This window comes from Oxyura jamaicensis, chromosome 28 (assembly GCF_011077185.1).
Source record: "Oxyura jamaicensis isolate SHBP4307 breed ruddy duck chromosome 28, BPBGC_Ojam_1.0, whole genome shotgun sequence".
Taxonomy (NCBI): domain Eukaryota; kingdom Metazoa; phylum Chordata; class Aves; order Anseriformes; family Anatidae; genus Oxyura; species Oxyura jamaicensis.
In genome coordinates, this window is record NC_048920.1 from 1,913,895 (window position 1) to 1,940,623 (window position 26,729).

Sequence of the window (26,729 nt, forward strand, 5' to 3'; positions counted from 1 at the left end):
GCAGCACCCTTCTTGCTCCTGTCTTTTCCTATTTGCCTTCATCTCTTTTAGGTCAATAACACAGTAAGCAACTTTGAGATTTTTCCAAAGATACCAACACTATAGGCAACAAACCAAAATTAAGCAAAGTGTCCCATTACTATAATACAAGTTTAGGAGGAAAGAGATACACTACCCATAAATTAAGAGTACCCTTTAGCAACCTAGGAGCAGCCTCTTCCCAACCAACACAGCTGCTTTATGATCTGCACAGAATATCCTCCTCGCAGCTTGGTCTATTTCCTGTCACGTTTCCCAACCCGGTGCTGGCACAGAGTTTACGTTATATGCTCTCCTATTTTACAACACAACAGAGTATTTACAAGCCGCCAAGAGACGTGTTTTTAACCTAGCAGGCAAGCTTTGCAATGCTGCACTGTACTGCAAGAGAAGTACCAGATTTGCAAGAGGTGTTCAGGAAGTGGCGATAGAATTCAACGTGCAAACGTTTCTGAGAAACCTCTCCAGTCTCGTGCTTCAAACATCTGCTCAAAGAAAACACAGCAGAGCACAGAAAGCTGGTTCTTACGCTTCCTGCTTCACCAGCTTCACAAACAACGAGGCTCTGGCTGCTTGTTGGTACCCCTCCCTGTCCCCAGACTGTGCACAGGAGGCTACAGCTGCTCCACACAACAGGCGCCGGGGCTGCCCCGCTGCTCTGCACCGTCACTGGGAAGTTCTCTGCCTGCACAGGGCAGGATCCAACCCCAGCAAACGCTACCTGAAGGCCAGCGGAGCTGCCCTCCTCCAGCCATCCCACCTGCGCTCCCGCCTGGCTCCTCCTCACCGCTGCGCAGCAACGGGTGCCTGGGCTTCCGCTGCAGCTGCGGCGCTCTCGCCCCGATAGGGATCTCGCTGGAGCACGCAGCAGCGGCTCCCCAGGCAAAGGCACAGCACCTGCTGCGCTGCTCCCCACCCTGGGCACAGGACCGCAGCCGCACCGCACGCAGGTTTTGTCTGGCACACGCAGTCTCAACTTGTACGCAACCCCTGGCGTCGCCGATCCAAGCACGGGACTGGTGCGTCCCCGGGGTAGGGAAGGATCTCCCGGCAAGAGAGCAAAGTGGCGGCTGAGGGCTGAAAGTGAAGGATTTTCCTCATTCAGAGCTGGGCTTTACGGATGATGTCCATTCACTCCTCCTAATTCTGTAGCTGAACGTAATCTCCAACAGCCACGAGTGGCAACCACTCGCGTCATGTGTTTGTTTTCAGAAGGGACTTCGCTTTGGGGAAAAATGATATCCTTACCGCTGGTACCACACGCCTTTCCTCGCCCTTGGCACACTGTAGAGAGGACGACTGGAGTAATCTTTATGCACAGTATTGGGTATAAACAACTGCTCCCTTCGGTGCAGAGTGACGATGACAACACGAGCCACGTGAACGGACTGCCTGTCCGCAGAGCGAAACACATAATCCCTTGTTCAGTGATCCGAGTGTTGCAAATCATGCGTACTCACAGGGCCAACCAATATCAACTAAATTTAAAAGCCAGACCCAATACAAGGTTCCAATGTTTGTTTATAGAAAGGATCTTCTATTCCCACAGTTACGATTGCTGCAATTTAAAATGTTATCAAAACATCGGCACGCGGGAAGGGCTGATCTCAGGAGGTCACATCCAAGCGGCAGAGCTCCCGGGTAGCAGCGCACAGCGAGGGCAGCGACCACGACACCCAAACCCAACTCCAACAACGAGGGCTGGGCGCAGGCCCTGGTCCCCACTGGCACCTACCGCTCCAGCGGGATGCCGTCTCCTCCTTTTAGGTCATTAGTTCACAAAGTCCAAACATTTAGATGGGTCTTTTTCTCTTTTTTATCGCAACAGAAGTAGGAAGATGGTATCAGAGTATCAGACCCCAATTTGCTGTCGTGTATTTGGAGCTGGAAGTAGTTTCCTTTGGTCACTACTACTCAGACTAGCGATAAACGGTGATGAGCTGTTCTCCTACCCATTCCCTTCAGTGAATGGTCCCAAGTATTGGAATCAGCTGATATTGATTTTCCCTGATCCACAATAGGTCCAGACCAGAATATTTAAACAGGTTTAGAGGTGCGCAGTATTAAAAATATCCTTAAGAAACACTGAGGTAGACTGCACCAGAACAGGACAAAAATAATCCCACCACATCCACCTGCCAAGATTTTACGGATACAAATTTACATGTTCTGCGTGGTTAAGAAAACGATTTTTTTTTGTTGCCTTTTTTTTTTTTTTTTTATAGTGTTCTATATATTAAAATAAATAAAAAATTTCTAATAAGAAAAACTTCTCTTCCTTAGAAAAGTGTGAGAATATGTCTTCTTTCCTGCAGTGTAGTATAGAGCTGCTAAACAGTTACTACTTTGTAAAGCAGAAGAAATGTAAACGAGGCCTTTTCGAACTGAAGGATCTTACCCACGCCTGCACTGGGTGTTTTCCCCCTAACTCCGTGAGCAATCTCTGCCCTCTGCCTTCCACCCTCGTCCCAGGGGCCACCACCCCCTGGTGCCGGGGCCGAGCAGAGCTGCAAGAGGCGCCTCCTGCAGACCCCGGCCCCTTCCAGTCCCTCACGGGGAGGAGGCAGCAGCACACACCAAAAGCCACGCTGCGGCCTGGTGTCCCCGCTCCCACCGAGTCAGGACCTTGTTTTTTCCCAGCAGAGAGAGCAGAGTGGCCCTTGGACTTCTCCAGGGGGAAGAGCAGAGGTCTGAGCAATCTCTCCCCTGGTAAAACCACCTCCTGCATGGACGGCCTGCGACATCGATCATCTTCACTTCTCGCTTTAGCGCTTCTCCCTGCCAGCACGCTCCCTCATCACAACGAGACACGCTTGGTTTCACAATGGTTTTCTAACATCTTGTGCTTATCAGCTCTGTCTTTATGCGAACAGCAGCAAAACAAAGCACGGTCCAAGAGACGAAGGTTGACATCCCGAAGGGCTGAAAGCAGCGGCTCACGCACGCGCCCTGGGAGAGCCGCAGGGGTCTCAGGAACACATCGGAGGCCCGCAGGCAGCACGAGGCCGGACGCCTGAGCAGCAGCAGACAGGCAGCGGGGAGCTGACCACAGTCACGTTCAGCTTCTGCTTCACGTGCAGAGCCAAGAGCCTTGCGCTCGCCTCCCTTCAGCTGGGCTTTAGTGTCTTTTTTCCGGTTAGAGTTCTTGCTCGGCCTCCCCGGCCGCTTCTCCTGTGGCACAACGCGAGGGAAGCGGGGGCAAACTCGTAGCAGGACCCCGGAGCGGGACGTTCTGGTGTCCTTTGGCCCCCAACGACCAAGGTAAGTCCCAACTCCTTTGTCCCAGGGCTTCGAGCGGAGCCAGCTGACTGCATTGTATAAATCTTGAAACTGTTTTATAAAGCCTTGTCAAGTATAAACTTAACATGTGCTTCATAGCTCCTAAAAGGGTAATCAGCTAAAATTAGTTCATTCTGAAATCTTTGGACCACTTTAAGACCAAACAATCCCCCCAATTCTCCCCTCCCCGAAAGGACCATAAACAGTCAATAATTTATATGAAGTTAAAATTTCAGCTAAAGACATTTTAAATATATTACAACAAACAATATATATACTCAATGCTGTAAGGACAGAAAACTCGGTATCTCAGGTCAGGGGACTCCTACTTCGTTTGGTCTTGAAAGTACCCATAAATCTCAGATTTCTGCTCCTTTGGCTCCCAGCACATTTTCCTCATTTGTTAATGAGAGAAAACCTACTCCCAAGAGTCCTCAGTATAAAAATAATCTGTTTAGGATTCAGTCACTCCAGGGAAATGGGAAAAAGATAAGTACACACTTCCGAGAAGAGGAAAGCTTCTGTGAGAACATACAAAACTTATGTACAAAAAAGAAGGGTATATTTTGCTATACATATACACCCCACATATATATACTGCACACACGCACGCACACGCACGCACCCCTGGGATTTAACCCATTTAAAAAGTATGAAAGCAGCAGCTATTGGTCAATCTGAGGATCTGGCGCGTCCGACTGATGTGTTGAATCCTTCAGCTGTAGTGAAGAGTATGCCTGAAAGCCTGGAATTCTACTGGAAATGCTTTTGTCCTGCAGTTTTGTTCCGCACCGTTACGCTGTAGCTCAGATACCAGCAAATTTCACGTCTTTTGTTGGCAAACGTGGATGCTCCTCCTTTAGTTTAACTTACACGGTCGCTTCCTGTTTTGAAACCATGGTTACAGAAAGGACAGCAGCCATGGAAACCTTTTCCATTTATGTTCACAGATAAGTCCACTGACAGCCAGTCAACTTGGCAAAAAAAAAAATAATAGTATTAATCATAAGATGATTAAAAATCTGAAGTCTGTAGATGTGTGTCATACACTGTGGCAGCAATAACAAGAGTCCTGAGATTTGTGGAGGGGGAAAAAAGCAGACAAAACCCTTGGGCCAGACAGGAAGCGTTAGGAAGGACTTGATCGGGGCATGGAGAGAATCCGCCCGTTTTTCTTGCCACCGTTCATGTGAGTGTAGGGTATGTGCTCTTCGTAGTTCCCCTTGAGGGCCATGGAGGGCCCATTGTCCCGCCCCAGGACTTTGTCCCTCTGCGTGTACGAGGAGGGATCGAGGGGAATGCTCTCCATGTTCTCGAAGTCCATCTCGTACTCCTCCGTTTCCAGAGGTTTGTTCTCCTCACTGTAGAAGAACGAGACCTCGTGGAAGCTGGGGTGCAAGTCCTCCTTCAGCATCTCGATGATCTCAATGAAGGTGGGGCGCATTTTGGGGTTGTATTGCCAACACATCTGCATCAGGCTGTGCCTAGTTGAGGACAAAGGAGTCAGGGAGAGGAAAAAAACAATTCCACATAGGCAGAGCTGGCACAGACCAGGCCTGGTATCCGTGTCAGAACGCCCACCACGCATGCTACTCCTTTGAACCCCACGTTCCCACCCAAACTGAGCTGTTTGTTCTTTACCCGTCTCCATTTTTGCCTCTAGATCCTCGCGCTGCTTTTTCTCTATTTCTGTCTAGATCAAAAATTCCTTCCAATTCCTTCAATTGTTCTTAACTCGGCTTCCAAAGGAAACAAGGCTGCAGTTCACGTACTCGGTGAATGTGCGCACGCACTTACAGCCGTCTCACAATTCTTTAATTCATTCAATTTTAATTTTAACTCAGCCTGAAAGATAACAGGTTCCTTAAACTTCAAGGAAAATAGCAGGCTGTGCAGAAGAGAGAGCTCCTGTAAACAACCCACCCAAAGAAAGGCTGCAGCAAGATGCCCTATGTTATCATACACCACGAAGAAAGAACTTACACATCTCCTAGGTACAAAAAAAGTTTCAAACTGGAGTTTGTAACTGGCCACAAGAGACAACTGTCCAGGACAGCAGGCTTTTTTCACAAGGATACTCACAAAACATGTTTATTTTTTGAGTCTGGAAGTGCTGTTTTGGCCAGAAGTGGGCTGGTGTAAGAAGTTACTGGAAACAGGGAGTTACTATTGGCGTTCCCTTTTCCAACCAGGGCTCCTTCCCCTCACCTCTGCCCGCTGCTTCAGCAGTGGCTCCTTACACCCCTCTACCAAAACACCCTAGCTCAGGTTAAACACTTAGTAACAGGATTTAGGTTTTTTAATTACTCTGAAGCAGCTTAGGAAGCATCTGGCTACGCTGCCGCGCTGGCAGGTCTGAGGATGCAGCAACCTCCAAACCGTGAACATCACGAGCAGCTGCGGACATTAACCCTTAACCCTGGTACAGGAGAAGGTCTGGCTCCAGTCTGTAATCCTCTTTGTGAGGTGTTTTGCACTCTGTCTCTACACAGTGCCCTCTTTTCTCCCTAAACTTGCGGGCCGCCTAGCCTTGTACTTCAAGTGGGAAAGGAGGCTGCAGGAGACATGAAAAGGCCTCGGACACAATAAGCAGCTCGGGGCTCAGCAAAGCATTCTCCTACCTCTCCCTCCTCATTAGTCATAAATTGGATTTCTGAAAATCAGCAGTAAAGAGCTGCTGTAATTCTCAAGACTATTTACGGAGTACAGAGAGATGAATTAGAGAAAACCTCAGCAGCCATGGGATTAACAAGCTGCTCTCCAGCCTTTAGAGCCCCAGGGATGCAGACTGGCCAGGCTCTGCCCTGTGACATGAGCCAACAGCCATCCACTAGCCTGTAGTGGAGGAAAAGCATTTTGTTTGGGGCTATTGACACAGTGCTTACTTGTACTTTTCCTGTGCTTTGTATTTCATTCTCTTGAATCTGTACATGGTGTAGGTTCCAGGTTAATTCCCCCTTCTAGTGGAACTGGCCAGTCTCTAGCTTTAATTCTAGGTTCACTAAGGATGCATTGGTTTAATTTCTGTGAGAGGTGGCTCACTAAATTCTGCTTTGTTCCTCCCCAGGAGAGAAGTGGTTCAGAGATGCCATATGTGGGGCCAGCTGTGTTGCCCACACTTTAGATAAAGAGTGCAGCTTGGCCGGCTGGCACCCACTTTGCTACTTACAGCCTCTCTGGGCAGTTGTCAGGCTGATCCAGGTATCCTCCATCCATTACAAACTTTAGCACCTGTTCGTTGGAGAGTCCCTGGTACGGCTGCTCTGCTAAACTGCTTATTTCCCAAAGGACAACACCAAACGACCTAAGAAAGAAACAAGACTCCTGGTGAGAAACATTCTGAAGATCTACAAGTGCTAGCCTTGTTTTGGAGAACGCATACTTTAAAAAAATACTACTATATTTTTAAGAGGGTTTCAAAACAATGTTGTGTTTTGTCTGTACTCGGAAGAAGTCAGCAACTCACAGTGTAAACAACATGCATTAAAACAGTGAGCTCTTGATTCATCTGGGATTGCAGAGTACAACTTACCACACATCTGAGTAAGTAGTGAAAACACCGTCCTTTAATGATTCGGGTGCCATCCAGCGCACAGGCAGAAGTCCTTTGCCTCCCTTACGGTAATAATCCGTCTCGTAGATATCTCTGGTCATGCCAAAGTCTGAGAAAAGCAATTGGGATGTGTTAAATGTCTCTCCTTCCATGCTGCTTTTACTGTGCAACATCTCTAGAGGAGTGTTTCCTTCCTTTGACGCCAGGCTATTTTCATACACCCAGTAAGCCTCCTATGCAACTTCCAGCAATTTGTCACCTTGTGATTAACATTCAAAACACTTTCCTTTTCCCTGCATTTTTTCTTTTGTGAACCACTACAGAGCTGTGATAGAGACTCCAGAGTTGCAATTTTTAGTGACAGCTTCTGTTCTAAACATTATTTTTATTCATCTCCTTTAAGTAAAACAGAGCTGTCTTTGCCCTTAAATCCCACTGCCTTGGCTTTAAGTCCAAAGAGGTCTGACAAACCACCAAGCCTTGAGGTTTCAGTTTATTTTTACACTTTGTATTTACTTACTTCCAAATGGACTTGGGTTAAAAACTGTTTCTTGTGGAAGACAAATGACTTTTTAAAAGACACCTGACCTAGTGACAGGGTTAACAAAGCTTGCTTTGTTGTGCCCAACACCTTCTTTGTCATAATACTCGTATTTTAAGTATTATGACAGAATAGAGGTGATTAGAAAAGTTGTTCTGGTCTTAAGGGAGACATTTTTCTTACTAAAGCCCATACATTTCTTTTACAAGGAAGAAAAACAAAAGTTTGCTGCGTTTCCAAAGGAAGCCAGTGGAAATCACCTGTGTTTGCTGCATTGCTCTTGGGTTTCATACACCTAAGTATGACCCACAGAGTTATCTTCTGACCACATACTACATACCTCCAATTTTTACAGTGAAGTCCTCTGCAACCATACAGTTACGAGCTGCGAGATCTCTGTGAACAAATTTTTTGGCATTCAGATAGGCCATACCATCAGCGATCTCTGCAGCCATCTGGATCATTTCTCTCAGCGTTGGCGGTGGACGACCAGGGTTATTCTACGATAAATAAACAAGTATTAAAAACCAGATCTAGCTAGCCTGTTACACGTACACTGCCTCTCTCCTGTCCGTACCTCAGCATCAGGTCTCAAAGATCGAAGGTAGCTTTTCAAATCTCCATGTGCCATCAACTCCATGACCACCAGAGTAGGTTGTCCTTTTGAGACCACCCCGAGGAGGCGAACCTGGAAAATAAATGAGACTTTTCCTCAAGGTTGTGTCCGAGCACACTGGGCAGAGTCCAGCTATGAGAACCGGGTGTTACAACAAAGCCAACACACCCTGAACAAGAGCTTGGAACAGCACCACAAAGCCACTTAAGGCTGAGAAGTTTTGGAAGAGCAAAAGTGAAATGATGCAAGCAGATTCATGCATTTTATAAAATGTGACAAGTAACAATCCCAGCTCTTTTGATCAACTGCTTCTGCAGAAAGGCTGCTTTTGTAGGCTGCTTTTTGTAGGCAAAACACCAAGCTTTGAAAGCATTAGAGAAATATTAGTTATGTGATGGGACTTTCACTTGCTAATCATCTGAGGCACCCAGCGATGCTTACCACATGATGGCAGCTGAACCCTTTCATCACAGAAGCTTCATTTAAGAACTCGATGCGCTCGCGCAGGCTGGCTGATTCGTTAACGGTTTTCACAGCTACTCGAGTCTCTGGCTCTCCCTTCACGATGTCCTTGGCGATTCCCTCATACACCATGCCAAAGGAGCCCTGTCCCAGCTCTCGGAGGAGAGTGATCTTCTCTCGTGGAACCTCCCATTCATCAGGGACATAGACTGTCAAACAGAGGGAGACGTTTCTGAATTGAGCAACCATCTTTCAAAAGCCATTTCTGCAGCACAACTGCCACAGGATATTGTGGTATATAAAGACAACCAGAAAAACTCCATAAAGAAAAACCCAGCCCCATACTGCTGCACTGTCTGAATGGCTACACGAGAAATAAGGTGCAGAGGAAAGCCCCCACTGCTCTCACCATCACTGGCGCTGAGATACTCAGGGTTAGAAGATGCGTAGAGCGGCCCAGTCGGTCCTTCGGTTTGTCTGGAAGGGATACACAAATTCTTTAGCACATTTGCAGCTTTTGACACATTAGAAATGAAGCCAGTTTGATTAATTCCCAAAGCGTGTGATAAATAGTGACTACCCCAATTTCCAAAGGCACAAAAAATATTTCCTAATCTAAATTAACGTTATAATCATTACCTAAATTAGAAAATAAACAGAATTACTTCCAACAAATGAAGAAAACCTTTACATAAAAGTTTTGCTTGTTCCGGTAAAAATGATGTGAAGTTGCACTCACCTCTTTTTCACAAGAACATAAGCAGCTCCAATAATTCCAGCAATTATTATGGCAAAAATAATCGGAACAATTATAACAGCAATATTAGGCTGAGCATTCACTAAGAGAGAAAGAGAGAGAGAATCGGAGGTATTACACGGGTCTCAAAATCCCAATCTTTTCCTGCATAAGATCTCTTCCTTGAATAAACAAGAAAGAACGTGAAGCCAGAGGCTGCTTCAGGTAGAGAATGCAGGGCTGCTCCAAACAAGAACTCAAACTGCTGTTCAGCAGCTAATATTAAGAAAACGGACACATTCCTAATTCCAGTTTCTGGAAAACAGATGTATTGGTAAATGTTCCATGCCCCTCTACAGGTCCCCGTGCACTCCTAGCTAAGCCCCACCATCTTCCAACTGAAATCTGGGTTCTGATCAAAAAGATGATGTTGAAAAAAAAAGAACTCACAATAATCAGCCACGTAGAAATAGGTAGGTTCTGTCCACGAGCCATTGCCAGCCAGCGATGTAGCTCGTATACGGACACTGTAGTTTCCAGGCTGCAGTCCGCGCAGTTTGCAGCCCTGCTCACTGGCAAAGTGCTTACGGGAAACGCAGTAGTGTGCTTCCTGCGGGAGGAGGGAAGGGGAAGGCTGCGTTACGCTACCTCTGCAACAACCTCGGGCTCCGTAACAGCGCACTAGGATTTCTTCCTCACCTCCTTGACTGGCAAATGTATACAAATAGGGTTTTCACATGCTCAGGTCTTTTCCAAGATAGTGGCTTGTCCTGGATTTGCATTTTATAGTTTAGAGTAGTTCAGATTACACACAGCATATGCCATTTGCTGTACTAGAGCTCAGCCCTGAAATCTGACCTGTGCTGGCAAGCCCTCCTGCCCACACGGCACTGGCATGCTGCGCAGGCACTAGGGCTGCTCGGAGGCTCTCCTGCTGCTCAGAGCTCTCACTTCTCTAAGCAATGTACATTTACACGTATGTTTTCTGTCCTGTAAAATAAAATTCATAAAAGTGTCCATGCAGAAAGTTAGCAAATTAGATATTGGACAAACAGGCACTGGTCAGGGAGATTTTTATTTCTCAGCAGTACCAGAGGGAGACTTCCAGCGGACAAAATTCACTAGCAACGTTTTATGTCACTTTGGTTCATGCAAAAGGAAACCAGAATGGACAGAACACCATAAACACCAGGACCACTGAAAACTAAATGAGGGCTCCCAGAGACTCCCAAGGATTATTGTCTTGCAGCAATAAACAAATACAGAGCCGTACTCAGGGCTATACCTAAACTAATAAATACACAGCCATGTCCTGCAATGGCACGGGAGGTATCATGCCAATGCCAAAGAACCCAGGGAAAGGCAGAGAGGTCTCTACAAGTCCAGCCTCCAGCTGCTATTTTTCAGCAGCCTCCCCAGTACCACCACGACCACTGCTTACAAGAGGGACTGAAGCACAGAGCTACTTCTCCAAACGTGCTGCGTTAAGGAAGAAGCAGAAATTCTCACCTCTGTCTCCCCAAGACGCCCGTAATTCACTTCATAAAGCACAATAAGACCGTTTGGCTCCTTTGGTTCCTGCCACTTCAAGTGCACGGTATTTTTCTCAACCAGTTCATGGGTAACTTGACCAACGATGTCATCGGCCTTAGCTAAAACCAAAGTCATGATTAACAATAGCACTATTTCATGTCTTTTGCAAAATGCAAAACCGACAATACTTCATCCATCATCTTCCCCTACCAGGACATAAAGAGAGCACAGTCCGTGATGTTTCTGCAAAGCAGCTGGCTCTCATGGGAAAAGCAGCATTTTGAAAAGAGCCATCAACCCAGCGCAAAGCTCAGGAAGCTAATTACCTTCTGGCATGGTCCTGGCACTGACATAAGCTGCAACGCTGCATCGAGATTCCTGAGCGTCGTGGTTACAAGCGTGGAGCTCAATACGATACCCTGTGAAATGCCGCAGGCCTGAGATAACCAAAGACTCCTTGAACTTAACTTTTTCAAAAGGTTTCTGTTCCTCTGCATTCTCAGATGCAGCTGCAGAAGAGTTTGGAGAGGACGCGATGGTGGGTATCACCACGGTGGCATTTGCTACGGAGCCGAGGTCTCTTCGTTTTCTTGATGGCCTATTAAACAATGCATTAGAATGTTATTTGTTATATCCAATATAAATGCATCCACCTGAAAAGAAACAGTTAAAATGGGAGAGCTCCGAGTGCAATCGAAAACTCCAATTCAAGACTCGTATTTGCAGTACAAGATAGAAATTCCAACACACACCGCTTTTCAGAATGACGTAACCCTGACATGATTTCCCTGCACAACTGTGTACAGGAAAAAAATCCAAGCCTAAGGTATTTGCTTGGGAATTCAAATTCTCCTAGACCTTCTCAGCAGAATAGAGCTCTCGCAGGCTGCCCCGTGGATGCCTTGTACGCAGTGTTGCAATGCTTGGGAGTTCATCTCCTACACATTCTAGCTTTGAACAAATGAGGTCATATCACAGCCCCCAACTCTGACGACCTTGGATGTTCCACATATTCCGAGTGTCATAAATTTGCATTTATGAAGCGTAAAACCAGTTTCACAGCTCACTGGAATACATCTGCTGCTTTGAACCCTAATTCTGAACTTATCTATTTCGACAGATAATTTTAACCTTTTCCCGAGAGACCAAATTTATTAAGATCTTTCCAGCAGGCGCACTGAAGACGCACGGATTCAGACTACAGATTAGTCGTGCTGTTTGTTAACCAAATATTGCTTCTCAAATTATTGCACTTCAGTCTGAAAATCAATTTTTTGCTGCTGTAAAAATAGAATCGGCCCCGTGATCTTGTCGACTCCCCTGTTTGCAAGTGAGTGCCACTAGCCAACTTCCATGTCAGATTTCATCAGTAAATAAACAGAATCAGTCCAACGGAATCAAAAGCCGTCCGGATTTAATTCCTTGGGAACAAAAGGAACAGGAATCAAAACAAAACTCCTGCCACACATCCACTGCTAGGAATTCCAGGTTGGGAACCAACCAACGCGGTGAATCAGTAACGGTATTTAGTTACACAAAAGGAATTAATGCCATTTGAAAACAGAGCGGTGTATTTTAAGGGGATGATGATCTTTGTTTGTGTGTGCATGTGTGCGCAGCTATTAAAGGGTACAAAGAGTGACCTGAGCTGAACCCACACTTGAGGCATCTCCAGTCTCTAAAAATGTAACAAGCTGTTGAAGCAAATCTGTGCTGCTGAAGTGAACTTTCCACTGCCACCCTCTGACTACCGGGCAAATGATTGGTGCAGTACAGCTACAGCAGGTGACTGAGCAGGTCAGGTCTTTGTCTGCAACCCCCAGCCCCACTTCCAGATGTTCCTTATGCTCAAACAGCCAACGCAACCAGCTGGAAAGCCGATTTTAAGATGTCCTCCAACTGAACATTGGGTTGGACACAACGACGTAAGCACATTCGTCCACCTGATGAAAAAACGTGATGCCAAATGGCAGCTTTGGCAGAGCACATTCCAGCTTTTCGTTTTCTCTTCCTCTAATTACTAATTAACTCCAGAGACATCGTTTTGGAGTTGCTCTGCATTGTTCTGAACAGTGTCCCCTAACAATGGGGCAGAGTTCAGAGACCCAGGTCTGGGTCATGCCAACTCCCTCCCTTGGAAGCAATCTCTACAGTCAACAAGAATCTTGTTTGGACTTAAAAACAAAGCTGCACGCCACTGTTTACAAAGTGTGGATTCAGCTGTTCCTCGTGTTCAAGAGGATTTTGTTTTTCACAAGTAAAACAGTAATGTGACTACTGATGCAACACAGTAAAATATGAGAATAACTTCTTCCTCTGGTAACAGAAAGCAAGAAAAGCTTTTGAAGCTGTAAACACAATCTTCCCATATTTATTATCCGAGATTTGCAGCAATTTTCTTGCCAAATTCGTTGTATTTTCAAACAATTGATGCCTTCCCTAGTTGTTCCAGTGCAACTTCCATTGTGACTCATGGACGTTTCAGCAGCTCCAATGACCTTCCCTGGTTCAGGGATGGATGAAGTGAGAACTCATCACATGCAATATGAGGATTTTAAAAATGCATTAGCTAGCTCAGACCAAGTTTTTCCACACACCTGAAACTGGCACAGGCTGTCATTGCTGCTGCGAGAGCAGCTTGCCTCCCTTCTCCCTTGTGCTGGCACAAGCATTTATGTATTTGTCTACACAATTACTTGGATTGGACTGGGAAACCTAGAAAAAGAAGTTGCTTTTAATGCGAGTCATTTCTCAGACCCGTAGCCCACTAGTGTGTGTAATGACACGAGTGTGTGTGTGACAGAGAGAAAGAAACAAGGACAGAGACAGAGAGAAGGGTGAGACTGCTGCTGCAGCAGCAATGGTTGAGAGTGTACATGAGAACACATCCTGAAAAGCAGCCATTTACATCCCCTCTGCCTCTCAGGACTTTTATTACTTCTGAAATCTTTCCATGCTTTCCACAGAGTCATGGAGCAGTTGAAGTTGCAAGGCACCTCTGGAGATCATCTAACCCGAGCCCCTGCACAAAGCAGGGGCAGCTAGAGCAGGTTGCTCAGGACCACATCCACCTGGGGTTTGAGTACCTCCAAGGACTGAGACTCCACAACCTCCCTGGGCAACCTGCTCCAGCGTTCAATCCCCCTTTTGCTCCAATCTGTGCAAAGCTTGTTCCGATATAAGAACAAATAACACAGGAAAGAAGAAACAAAGCATCAGCTTCCGATGGCCACTTTGTTCAGCTACAAAGGGAAGTTGCAAAGCACGTGGTGTGAAGATACCCACCAGCTCCGACTAGGAATGTGGCTATGGCAAGAAATGTTTAGACACTTCCCGTTTGCCTTGCCAGTTCCAGAGCAGATCAGCCCACAAGACTTGTGACAGTATCTCCTGGAGTAGCTAATTAGCTGTGCACATAGGGAAGGAACAACTTCTGTGATTTCCAGCAGGGTTCTCAGAAAGTCAGGTGAGATCAGACCCGGACCAAAGCAGGGCATGGCAGATCTGCGGGACAGCCTCGTACTGGCTGGATACTGCACAGGGATCCAACAGCTGGGGACAGGACAGAAGGGGGAAAATGGTACAAGGAAAACAAGGAGACAAGACGTGGGGGGAGTCACTTCTCTACTGCACTGTCTTCTGCACCCTGCCACCTTCTGTTCTCTGCTGGCCTTGTCTCTGAGGTTCCTCCCAGGGACCAGCAGAAGGCTTCTTATCTCAAGGGGTGTCCACACAACACCTCGAGAGAAGCTGAAACTATCAGGAGCATCATAAAAGAGAACCTGAAGTAAAACACACTTCATGCTCAGTTGCCAGGCTCTAGACAGGCTGCCCTTTGAACAGGCAATAGACACAAAATTTACAATATTTACAATATTTAATTTATGTTGCCACGGCCTGAAACTTGCCAGAGAAGAGAGGATGCATGTCAGCAGGACAGTATCTTTACTGCTCACTCGTAACAGAAGGGGTTTGTGCTAAAAAGATTAATTAGCCTAGGGGAAGGAGATTTCTTCCTTAGCAGGCTGACAAGGTGGCACATCCTGGTGATTGGTTTCTTCCTAAAATACATACCCCAGAAACTGGCCTGAGAAGCATCCTGGGCTGGCTGCACAATAAAATGAAAATAAAATCAAATAAAAACAGGAAAAGGAAAAAGAGGAAAAAAAAAAAAAAAAAGTAATCAGATTTTCAGTATTGTTTGCCTACATCAGGAGGAGTTTGGCTTTTGTACATGGCTCGTTTCTCCTCTGCTTTTAAAGATGATGTGTCCTGCCAGCACTTTGCACACTGAAACTTGTCCTTCTGATCAGCACTAAAAGCAAAGAAACAGCAAAAGGAGTGACTCTGCACAAACTTCCACGTGACAACTGCAGGCATCAAATCGGACTCCCAGAGAAGAGACACTGCCTATAATTCACTCAGTAGTACAAAAACACTCACTGAAGAAAGGTAGCTTTTGTCAAGCAGCTGCACATAAATGTTTAATAGCTAAGGGCAGGAAGCAGAGAACAAATTTAGAGCACAAAATACATGACAGTGAAGAGGGTAAATCATTACAGCCTAACCTGATTCCCAGTGCTTCCTCTGTAAGTTGCATATGAAGTGTGAAGACATTCAACACCACTTAATGTGACACTGTGTGTGCCATTCAAAACAGGACATTCACCACCCACAGCAGTTGCATTCCTCATGGTATTGGAGGTATTTCCCAGACTAAGTGCAAGGAAGACCGCAAATACCGCGCTAAAGGACAAGGCTGTAGCATGGTAAACTTCCCTTTTTCTTTTCCTTTCTTTTCAACTGGATGAAAAGCTAGATCATGAAATATTAAGACAGAAAAAAATGGCTATTTTTGGCCTCACACAAGTTTAAGGGTTTTAGCTATTTGTTGAGGATTCTCCCTTTATTCTCAAGCTGAGGAGCATTCACGGATAGCAAATAGAGAAGAATCTTCCAAATCTGTAATAACATCAGCTGTAGGCACTCGGCTCTCACCAGCCTCTGACACACATTCAGCTGGACCAGACAGTCCCATGGAAGCCCAGACAGAGTGGCAGTACGGCTGTGTCCACCCCAGTGCTTTTGTTTAGTAACCAATTACACTTCCCTACCCCAGACTATGTGGGCAGTAAGTTTTGCTATTCATACCTGGGGACGAAAACCTCGTTGTGAAGATAATTCTCAAACGTCTTGCGGAAAGCAGACTCTTCCAGCTCCTTCTGTATTTGAGAGTCTGTTTTAGGACAGGAGCAACATTCTCCGCTGACATCCTCGTTTTCACTTTGATTATACTTCTGAGGGTCTTCAGATTCAAAAGGAGGAGACCAGGTCCTTGAGGGCAGTTTTAATCCTACGGAGAAAACAATTTTATTATCACTCATGCTTGGCATGCCAGAAGCAGATGTTTGATCTTAGCAAGATCCAAAACTAGAGTACACAGGATTCATAGCACATTTAGGCCTCCCACGGTCTCATATCTAGGGCTGAGCAGCGTTCCCTCTCTTACAACAGGGCCTTGATTCAAAACTATGCTAGCTCTGAAATGAAGCTGAAATGCTGCTGTCGCCAGAGTTCTACCCCTGTTCACCTCAGTTTGGGTAACACAGAGCTGCAGAGTCTGACAGTCCTCAGTGAAACCCTGAATCCTGAAATAATTCCAAAACCTAAGGCACAAGATGCCTTCAAAAATGAACTTAGCCACTGATCTCCAGAAACACTGCAGTGTTTTACTTTATGGTCTCCATAGCTGTTACTAAACTGGTTACTCAGTTTAAAAAAACAAGTGTAAAAGGGAGATCCTGAAATTAAAAAAAAATATTTGATTACTTTGTGAAAAAATGGTTTTGGAGAGATCGTTGGCATGTGTCCTGGCAAGAGTGGCTAATTCATAATGTAGCTGAATAGTGGGAGAATGCAGCTATATGTCAGCCCTGTTGCTTGAACAACAGGCTTAAAAACAGCAAAATTAGGCATCCTGAGCACCTCGAGGGTGTGTGAAAAATCTCCATACAATGCTGAGATAGCTCCACCATCTGGAAGGCTTGAAAGAAGGGCACAGAGCAAGAAGTGGAACTCACCCTTTAGGCAGTAATCGAGTTCATACAGCTCACTGTCTTCGGCCTGCTGCTGCCAGAACACCAGGTAGTGCGTGATGTTCCCGTTGGGCTCTGAGGGTGGCTTCCACTTCAGAATGATTTGGGATGAAGAGTTGGAAACAGATATCGGATCTAATGGAACTGACGGAACTGGGTGGGTGGAAAAGAGACAGAGGTCACTTCCAGTGCTCTGAGAGAGCTTGACAAGCACAGGCAAGTTTCCATTTCCCTGGGGACAAGCAGCACGCTCCATAGTAGGCCCACTGACACCCAACAGTCCCGCAGCAGGGCACACAAGCGTGCTCACAAGCCCTACACACAGCCCCATGGAACAAGTGCACACCAGCACCCTCTCCCCATCCAGGGAAGCATACAGTCTTCTATTTCTTTAGGAATACCTTCCCACAAATGTAGAGTAGCAACATCACGAGAAAGTTTCACAGATACAGGACTATCTTGACCACCAACCAGAAGACAGAAGGTCTGGCTTGCTTTCATTTTTGCAATGCAACATTAAGTTAATGATACTGACCAGTAGCGTTGGTCTGGACGTAGATGATTTCACTCTTTGCACCGTATGTCCTTCGTTCATCTGAGAAGGTGACCAGGGTTTTAACAAACACAGCATATTGTGTCCATGGCTTTAAGCCCCTCAGAAGCCAGCCTGGCTGGGCCTGGGCTTTGGGTTCATTTGATCGTGGCGGTGGGTCAACATCCACAACTGTCCAGCTATTTGACCCACAAGCATCTTGTCCATCAAACTCTGTCACATTTTGGTATGGACTTTAAAAAAAAAAAAAAAAAAAAAAGCCTCAAATTAACAGCATAACAGCTCCACAGGCAATTCATACAGCTAAATCTCAACTCATTATTTTCAGCCTCATAGTAACCAGTTTGTTAATCTTGATTTTTAAAAGACTATTTCCCACCTCAACTGGAATGAATGCCTCATCATCCTATAGAGATAGTGGGGAGACAAGATAAAGTATGCGAGTCTAGAACAGCTGGAACAACTGATGTTTGGGTTGCTCTTAAGTGAGCAATTTTGACTGTATACAACTAAGTTAAGTCAGGGAACTTCATGAGCATTTATACAGAAGGGTAACATCAGAAACTTAAGTGTAGTGTCTGTGACTGTCTGGCTCCTAATTAGCTATGACCACAGCAGTCTTAATATCTGCTCTTCGGTGCCAGCTGTTGTTTGTGGAAGCCCAGCATGGCTGTTGTTTTGTAGCCCAACCATGGGTTACTGGAGATACCCTCTCCTTAAGCTGCCACTTACGCTTCTTTGTAAAAAAGCATAAATCCCAGAAGATCACGGAAATCAGGAGGCCAGTACGGCTCCCACTTCAACAGGATCTTGTCGTGAGATGTTCTAATAGAAGAAAATTTCAGCAATTCATTTTCACCTGTAACAAAAGAGAAAGGACAATAATTTTGTGAATGCTAAAAAACAGTTTTCTGTTTTTCATTATTTTAGAAGTTTCTGTTCTCCACAGATAACTATGAGAACCTTGGCATTGAGAACTACTCATTAAAAACTTATCTTACTTCAACGTTATTCCTGCCTTAAGCCAGGGGTTGGAATAGATGACCTCCCAAGGTTTCTGCCGGCTTCAATTTTTCTATGATTTTATGAAAACAAACCCATATAGAGTTGAACTAAAAGCTGGTAAGCGGGAAATCTAATTTTTAAATTAATGACAATATATACAGCTGAACCCAGCAGCTCGGTGTGCATAGTTTTTGTAGGCACTGCCTTCAGAATGAGTGAATTCTTAGCCTTGCCCGGGAGTAGCACGGTCCCTTCGCAAACAGGAGCGAAGGACAACAAACAGTTGCAGGAGGGTGGAGTTTTGATTCTCAAGGGAAGCATTACAATATGGTATGTCCAAACAGCCCAAGAAGTACAAACTGTGTCGCTCTGATGGGATTTGCCATTCCTGCAGTAGCTGCACAAGGGAGGAAGAACATTCATTTCTCTGCCCCGCATCCAGAACAAACAAGGTGTTGTGCCCTTTTTTTTTTTTAATTTTATTTTCGTAAACAGGATGCTGCCAATGTGAAAACTAGAGCTGAAACATAAAATCAAACAAAAAGCCAAACACACCGGCAACGTGTGGTTTGAGGTAGGGGGTGGCACGGAGAACAGCAGAGGAGAGCGGGGTTAAAGCTGGCAAAAAGAAATGCAACTGTCTCCTCCAGCTGCCTTTAACACAAAGCCATCAGCCTGCCTGGGAACTGCACACAGCCATGAGAGAGCTGCATTTGAACCCCAAATCCAGTCTCATAACCAAATGTGGGAAGATCCTGCCAGTCTCTCAGGGGAAGAGATGACCTTTACAGACAGCTAACGCCTTGTGCTGCCTTCACTCTGCCCAAGCTGGGGCTGTGATATCCCAGAGGGTGCGGCTCCATGTATGTTTTTTCACTGGTACTGCCAGTTTTTAGATAGGTAGTCATTACGTTCCCCACTCCCCACTGTGCTGGCAAGGCTCTGTGTGTTGATATGTGGCAAAACAGACCAGGAAACTGATTCAGCTGAACGATCTTCAGTTTTAAAGTCCGTTCACAAATAGCCACATCACATAACAAAGGGCAGAACCGGGGAAGGGGATGTTTAAGCAGCACTGCCACCAAATGCAGAGAAATAGTGCTAAGCAGTGTTGTAGCTAATAAAAGAGCAAGGAACTGAAATCATAATTCAATGAACACTGGGGGCTTTGGTGGCAATACCTGCTTAAACCTGATGTGCCATCTTGTTCTTGATCCTGTGTGATTTAAAACTTTGTGGGGCTACAAAATAAATCCGAGCAGAGCTGAGACACAACGCAAGCTAAGAACAGCAAGCAGAAATGGCTTGCTATTTTCTACCCCAGATTACTTCTTCAGTCTGGTTCACCATGCAGCCCTGTAAATTTTCCTGGCATAAACAGGGAACGGGGATTGTGTGTGGCACAAAATGGGAGCGAACAGCAGGGCTGGGATGTAATTATGGCAATATTGCTGCCAAAATACATGTCTGCAAAACTACACCTTCAGTGGCATGACTTTAGTTAGAGCACAAAGCAACACAGCATGTTTGCTCCTTAGCCATGCTGATACAGGCATTGTGTTACTGTCGTTGTCAAAGGAAGCTACTAGCTTAAAAACCTTTAAAAGACATAACAAAAATTGTTGGAAAAAATTCTCTGACAGTTGCCACAGCAACTCCCTCAGATGGCTCCAGAGATGGATGAAAATCCTGCTCCTCCACTATGTTTATTGTGTGGGCATTCTGTCCCCTCAAGACACGGGAAAAGAAGATTCTGACTACTACAGGTGCTCAGCAGTAACACCACGTCCCAGTCTGGACTAGGGTTACATTGTGCTGAACTCTTCAACAATGCCCTCAACCCTGAAAAGTCTCACAGCTGAGCACACAAAGAGAAAACTGCTGAAAACCAAAGCTGGCAAGGTAGGCTCCTGGCCAGATGCAGCACCCAGGAGTACTTTTACTCATGGCATATTGACAGTATCACCACTGTGTACAAGCAAGCAGCAAGTCACATGCCTGGTGCTTGACAAAAGGACAAGGACAGTCCCTGGACAAAAAAAAAAATCATAGGCTAGGCTGAGAGACATTAAGAGCATGAGGGAAGAGCAAAGACAGAGGGAAAGGAAAATGATGCAAGTCTCAGCACATTCTGAAACTTTCTTACATGAGGCTTGATCGCCATTTGTCTTCAGGGCAATGTCGTTCCTTTCCTGACGCCCCTTAGTCCCAGAGATCTCCTCCATCTTGTGGATTTCTGACAAACACAGTTTGGGATTATAATGGAAGAAGAGTTTGCCTCGTGCAATAGTGAGATTGTGCTTACTCCAGTCCCAGAGCTGACGAAGATTCTGGTTGTCCAAGGCATAAAATGAATAATTCCTGAAAGCAGAGAATGAAAATGTGGGTTGGGAGGGGATCCGCTAAAAGAGTCCTTCCCCCCTCCTCACCCGCCCTTATGCACTAATCCAGACACCAAAGAAAAAACAAATGCAAACTATCTTCCCTGGCAGACCACAAGCCATGGGCAGAGGAATGTTTAAAAATAACGCAGGGATTGTTTATCAATACAAATCACCCTGATAGCGCTGGTGCTCCTTACACTTCAAAGCATTAAAATATCTTTTGAAAGAACTCACCCAGCTTCTAATGTTTCTCCTCTGATCAGATGTAGTTTACGAAAAAAAGAAAGAGAAACCAAGGCATAAGACCGGCGAATTTTTAGGTAACCTGAGATTTCTTCTATCAAGCCAAGATTCGCTTCTAGCTCAGCTGCTATGTTATCTGTGGAGAGAAAAAACATCGGGTTTAGTTTTCTGATATCATGGAGAGAAACACTGATATCAGAGCCTGAGCAGATTACATGGAACTGCTCTGCATAACTCCAAAAGACCTTACAAAAATCAGCAAAAAAACCCACACCCCAATGACTATGAGAAGAGCCTTTACTTTGCAGTTATTTTTCTGAATCGCTCTCAGATTCAGAGAGCGGTCAAAGCAAAGAAGAAAAGCCCCAGCTCCTGGATGGTGTCATATTCACTGATCTGACACCCAGCGCTCCCTACCCCCTTACTCATGCAGAACTTACTTCCTCCCCGGATATTTATAACTAAGCTTCCATTAACAACCGTGCAGCCACGGAGCTCCTGTGCTGATGTCACCGAATCGATAGTCTTCTCCTTCCCAAAGTCGCAAACCTTTGGACAGGGCCCTGCGCAGGGGGTACAGTGCAGGCTGAAAGACAAGAGTCAAGAACGCAGATGAGATACTTTGGCAGAACATAATCTGAGGCATCTCCAGCAGTTCTCAAAAGAAGAGCAATCAACACAAAGCAAAAGCATCCTGACAATACGCCATGGGAGTCACTTGCAGTGTGCAGCGCACGGCTCTGAAGAACTCCAAATAACTGCTGGTTACTCTTAAAATTGTCATTTCCACATTTCATACTCCAGTCACTCCGTTCTTTCTACGCAACAGAAACCAGAATGAAGCAATTCTGACTATTCTGAGTAGCCCAGTCACCATGATGCTGTACAGACAGTGCTACGCATAACCAAGGCTTCAAGATCACAAAACCCATGCCCATTCTCCACCCCAAGAGCATTAACCAAAACGTAATTGACGAGGGGATTGCTGGCCATTCGTTTGGGAATCCAGTGATTAAGGACTTCATGTAAAGTTGCATTGAAAGAAGGCAAGCAAGCATGTGCTTTGTGCTCTGGGGAAACGCTTCTTAAATGGCAGCAAGATGATTGCTTGCCCCGGTCATAACACCACAAGAATGTGTTTCCAACTAGTTCTGAGAAATAAATGCCCTAGGAGAAGCGCAGTGCTGTGAGGTCCTACTGACAGCAGCCTGGAACAAGCAGGGGAGAGAGGAGAGGGCTGCTGTTACCCCAGCAGCAGATCTGCTCTGGGGGCTGCTGGTTCATTCTTTTGAGCAGCAAAACAGGAAATGGAATAGAAAGTCCTGTTGGAGTGAATTCCCTGAATTTGTTATGTCAGGAGCAAACACATGCGGGCACAAAGCTACCAATATTCATAGGAAATCTGACTCATCACAATATATAATGTTATTGTGGGACAAACAACGAAGTTTTCAGCGATAAACAGCTCAGCAACATAAATTATTTAACTTCTTTGTTGAAAAAGCCTGGGAATAGTCAGAATGGCTGTTCCCTGCTTTGACTCATGCTACAGTTGTTTGTTACATTGTCCATTTATGTCCGGCACAGCTTGAACCTGCTCAATGCAAGTAATTACAGGGATGAGGGACAGATATTCTAAGAATGATCCGAGCAAAATACGCTATGCTCTCTTGATTAGACACAATTTTTCCCTATTCTGCTTAAAAACAAAGCTTTCTAGTTTGAGGTCGGCTTTGGAGGGAAGGTAAGCAGCGCTACTGATGCTTCTCACTCTCCCTCGTCTCACTCGATTACAGCAAGACCCTTCCAACCTGAGGACATTCCTCTTCCTCGTTCTCTCTTTAACTCCCCTCTCCCACTTTTTCCAGACTTGAGGGTAAGCAAAGCCGAATAAACTGGCACACCACAGGTAAACCTGTCTGCTCTTAATGGCTTGAATTAGCAAGGTATCAGTTTGCAAATCATATTAAAGTAGACCAGGTAATTATTGCAGACACTCAAGCACCAGGAACTTTTCTTGGCCTTGACACCAAATACAAACCCTCTATCCAAGAGGAAGAAAAGGACACAAAACACCAGAACGACACCCAAACTACAGCCTGGTTTCTTTGCTTGCAGACGCCTGCACTTACTTGCTGGAATTCATGATGTACCCCGACGGGCATTCGTGAACACATTCGTTGTTGTGGATAACGTGACACCCCGACTCCCTGGCGTTTTTGCATTTGTTGTGCAGCTCCTGGCAGAAGCTGAAGGTCACGCAGCGCCAGCCCTCAAAGTGATAGTAACCGGGCGGGCAGGCATCCACGCAAGTGCCATCAAGGTAGAAGTTGCGGCACGCCACGCATTTCTCCGGGTTGTTGGGCTCCGTGCAGTCCCCCAGGCATTCGCTGTGACAGCACTGGCCATCGGAGGTGCAGCCTTGCGACTTGCAGGCAGCTGGACAGACTGTGAAGAGAAAAGATAAAAAGCAACTGAGTGTCACAGGACAGCCCAGCGAAGCACGACCACAAAAGCCTTAGCAGCAACCACACTTTGTCCTACTTGGCTTGGCGACCTTCTTTTCAAACAGGCACCCATCAAGCACACACGTCTGCCTCATCTCTGCTTTCCAATTGCAAACTCCACATTTTAATAATATTTTTGGAGCGTGTTGCCATTCACAGCTCGTTAATGCTCATCTTCAAAAACAGAAAATCAAGTTTTCCTGTTTTCTCTGCCCAGCACTGGGAGGCTCCCAGGAGTGCTTGGGTGACGCCAACCCTACTCCTGAAGCCTAGAGGCGAGGAGATCCACGCGGTGCCAGCCTTCCAGGCAGGGACAGGCAGTTTCTTAGTTTAAGAAACTGAATTTCCCACAGTAATGCTGCAAATAATGCATGCCCAACAATACCTTTACATAACCCTTCAGCTTCCTATCTGCCTATCGCCGGTTCCCCAGGAGGAAGCTGCCCTGGAGCCAGCACAAGCTCTTCGGCGATTCTCCCAGCCAGCCCGAGAAGAAGGGCACCCACAAGTGCTTGAGGTTTTTCTGGCTTGCTTTTTAATTATCCATTACTTAGTGCCTCACAACACTTTTAATGAGCGGTTTGGGGCTTTGAAATGGAAAGCAAGTGGCAGCAGAGCTGAGGGCATACACCGTGACTAACGCTGACCCAGGAGCTGGAGGGGACGCAGAGCAAACCTAGGGAAACGTGGTCCTGGCTCCTCGCTGACTGCTCACAGCACCTTCACCCTCGATCTCACTGCTCACACGAGGCTGAACCAACTGCACCCAAGAGCTTAATCCAGAGCACGCCACAGAGCTCCAGTCCAGAAAAGACAGGATAAAGCTGAAATCACCAAGATGAGGGAAAGCACGAAAGGCAAGCGCAGCTTTGATGCTGCCATTTAAACCACAGGAGAGAGAATTTGAGAGCAGGGAAGAGGGACACGGGCCTGGATTTAACTGCACAGCAGCACAGAGCCTCTGACCCCAAATTCCCCCGAGCTTTCTCTCCATAGAGAACACGCAGTCTAGAGAGAAATCCACCTGCAGCAGGAGGAAGGAGGCATTGCCACGAGCTGCTGCCCACCCCTCCAGCCTCCCGATGGAGGCTTTGCCTTCCCAGAGTCTTCTCCCGAGTCAGGATGCTGAAAGCAGCGAAACGAAGAGCCCCTGGGTCAGAAAAGCGCATGCCTATTTATCCTCTTACCTCCATTGAAATGACTCCAGGTTCACGGCAATTCTCACAAGTGCTCAGTACCAGAAAAGAGCAGAGAGATAACAATATAAAATGCCACCCAAATTAGGATTTGTATCTATTTTATGGTTTGTTTCTTTTTGCTGGAAGTGGCTATGACTGCATTTCAGCACAGCAATGCTGTTCATCCGCGGGCAGTGCCCGCTTGTTGCTTGCCCCACAGTTTCTATGAGGGACAGTTTCAAAAACAAAAGGGTCAAGGTGAAAACCCAAACCCTACGGAAGGCGACAGCACAAGGAAGGATACGATCAGGCACGCTTACTCTGCCCCTCACACAGCCAAACCCTGCAGCCTGATGTCTCCAGACCAGGGTACGGGCAGCCCTGAAACACACCTGCTAACGGCACTGACGATGGACAAACCCAAGATTGTCATCTGGGCAAGATTTTCATCTTAGGCAACATTAGATGAGCTGCATGGCACAAAGAAAAAATTCCTCAGAAAGACGATCTGCAAAAACTAACGCAGATAAAAGTACAGAAACTGCCCCTCTCTGCTACAAAACAGATCAAAAAAGCCACGACGGTTGGCCTAAGGAGTTCATTTTTCTTGATATTCAGCGTTGGAGCAGGAGGGGCTTTTCTTGGGGATGTTCCAGGCAGACTGATGTACAGAGGCTGAAATGTTATTTTTAACTTCTGGCTAACGCGCGAGCAGCCCAACAGCAGAATGTGGTTTAGTTTTAGTCAACCAAAGGAGCAGCACGCAGGATCCATGGTACAGCATGCTACCAGGGTTTTTAACATCTAATCACCAGCTGTGGTTAGGAAGAAAAAAAAAACCCTCTGCTGCGCTCAGCCCCCTGCTAAAGGATTGCAGAAGTGTGCTAAAGGAGTTAATGCCCTTCTTGGAAGAAGCAGCAGCCGCTGCGGTAGGCGGGATAGCGAAGATGAGCAACCTCTGGTTTGTTCCAGCCTGACAAATCCTTTGAAAAATATGAAATAGCTGAAGTTGAAACTCTCTCCTAAGGTCAGTTTGACCTCGTAAATATCTGACTGCTCCCACGTCAGTCACCCGCTGCAGGTATCTTCCCTGGGCGTCCCCCAGGATTCGCCCATCAATACGAAACATCAGCGAGCATTTCAAAGCCGTTTTCTTTTCCCCCTGACAAAGTTTTTTGCCTCTTTCTGGGTCTCACGTTGTGAAGCCATCGCTTAGAAATGGTCTGAAACAACTGATGGAAAAGCAGCAGGTAAACAGAAGCAACTTGCAGATGACACCTTGTTTTAGACTAAACATACAACGCGATGCTTGCTTCACAAACCCGGGTCCACGTCCGGCACCAGGCCACAGATGGAGCGCAGTCTAGCAACAGATGTCGTGGCTGCAGTTTATTAGAAACATTGGCAACAGAAGGACGCAGACAGAAAATTCCAGAATCGAGTCCAAAGTGCTATCAAACTTACTGATTCCAGCCTAAAATGTCAAGGTTTTCAGCAGCGCTCGCTGCGGTCCAGGAGGCAAAAGGCTAGCCCTGGGGGCTGCTCCAGGCTTAGGGAGTTCAGAGCTTAAAATATTGAAATATTTTGTTTTTTAAGGACTCAGGGGAGCAGACAGGTAGCTTGGAGAAGCTGGCCCTCGTGCCAAATCCCCAGTGACACATGGCACCTCCTTTACGTTACTCCACACAAGAGCTTTTACTGGTAATGGAAACTGATCTTCAAAGTCCCGTGCTTGTTTACACATCTTAATCTCAGCTGCAAATATTCACAGGGCAGAGACTGTTCAAATTCTCAACTCTAAAGGTTTTTGGAGGATACAATTAAGCTATTTTTAAATCGTTCTTAATGTTTCTCTCTCCTGCTCTAAGAGCTTTTGATGTCTACTAGACAACTCGAAGAAAGCAGAGCAGCCAAGGCAACGCTTTTTTCCCCCCTCCATTAAGCCTCAGGACAACAAACTGTCAGTCACCGTTTTGTGCAAATCCTCGTTGCAGAAGATCCTGAA

The 26,729-nt window shown here is 46.1% G+C and overlaps 1 protein-coding gene across 2 annotated transcripts in view; it reads right to left on the reverse strand.

The window, feature by feature from the left end:
• Positions 1 to 1,063: 1,063 nt before the first annotated feature.
• Positions 1,064 to 26,729, reverse strand: part of INSR (insulin receptor) — a 54,745-nt gene continuing 29,079 nt past the window's right edge. For both annotated transcript variants that reach the window (XM_035348004.1, XM_035348005.1), the window contains exons 3-21: positions 23,172 to 23,487; positions 21,480 to 21,625; positions 21,031 to 21,175; positions 20,559 to 20,773; positions 18,140 to 18,266; positions 17,390 to 17,640; positions 16,840 to 17,007; positions 15,911 to 16,112; positions 11,086 to 11,357; positions 10,736 to 10,878; positions 9,677 to 9,836; positions 9,230 to 9,329; positions 8,900 to 8,967; positions 8,470 to 8,699; positions 7,990 to 8,100; positions 7,753 to 7,912; positions 6,851 to 6,980; positions 6,488 to 6,622; positions 1,064 to 4,802 (exon numbers count right to left, since the gene is read on the reverse strand). In XM_035348004.1, the coding sequence (XP_035203895.1) occupies positions 4,448 to 4,802; positions 6,488 to 6,622; positions 6,851 to 6,980; positions 7,753 to 7,912; positions 7,990 to 8,100; positions 8,470 to 8,699; positions 8,900 to 8,967; positions 9,230 to 9,329; positions 9,677 to 9,836; positions 10,736 to 10,878; positions 11,086 to 11,357; positions 15,911 to 16,112; positions 16,840 to 17,007; positions 17,390 to 17,640; positions 18,140 to 18,266; positions 20,559 to 20,773; positions 21,031 to 21,175; positions 21,480 to 21,625; positions 23,172 to 23,487 (3,434 nt within the window). In that variant the 3' untranslated portion in view covers positions 1,064 to 4,447. The remainder of the gene's footprint in view (positions 4,803 to 6,487; positions 6,623 to 6,850; positions 6,981 to 7,752; positions 7,913 to 7,989; positions 8,101 to 8,469; positions 8,700 to 8,899; positions 8,968 to 9,229; positions 9,330 to 9,676; positions 9,837 to 10,735; positions 10,879 to 11,085; positions 11,358 to 15,910; positions 16,113 to 16,839; positions 17,008 to 17,389; positions 17,641 to 18,139; positions 18,267 to 20,558; positions 20,774 to 21,030; positions 21,176 to 21,479; positions 21,626 to 23,171; positions 23,488 to 26,729) is intronic.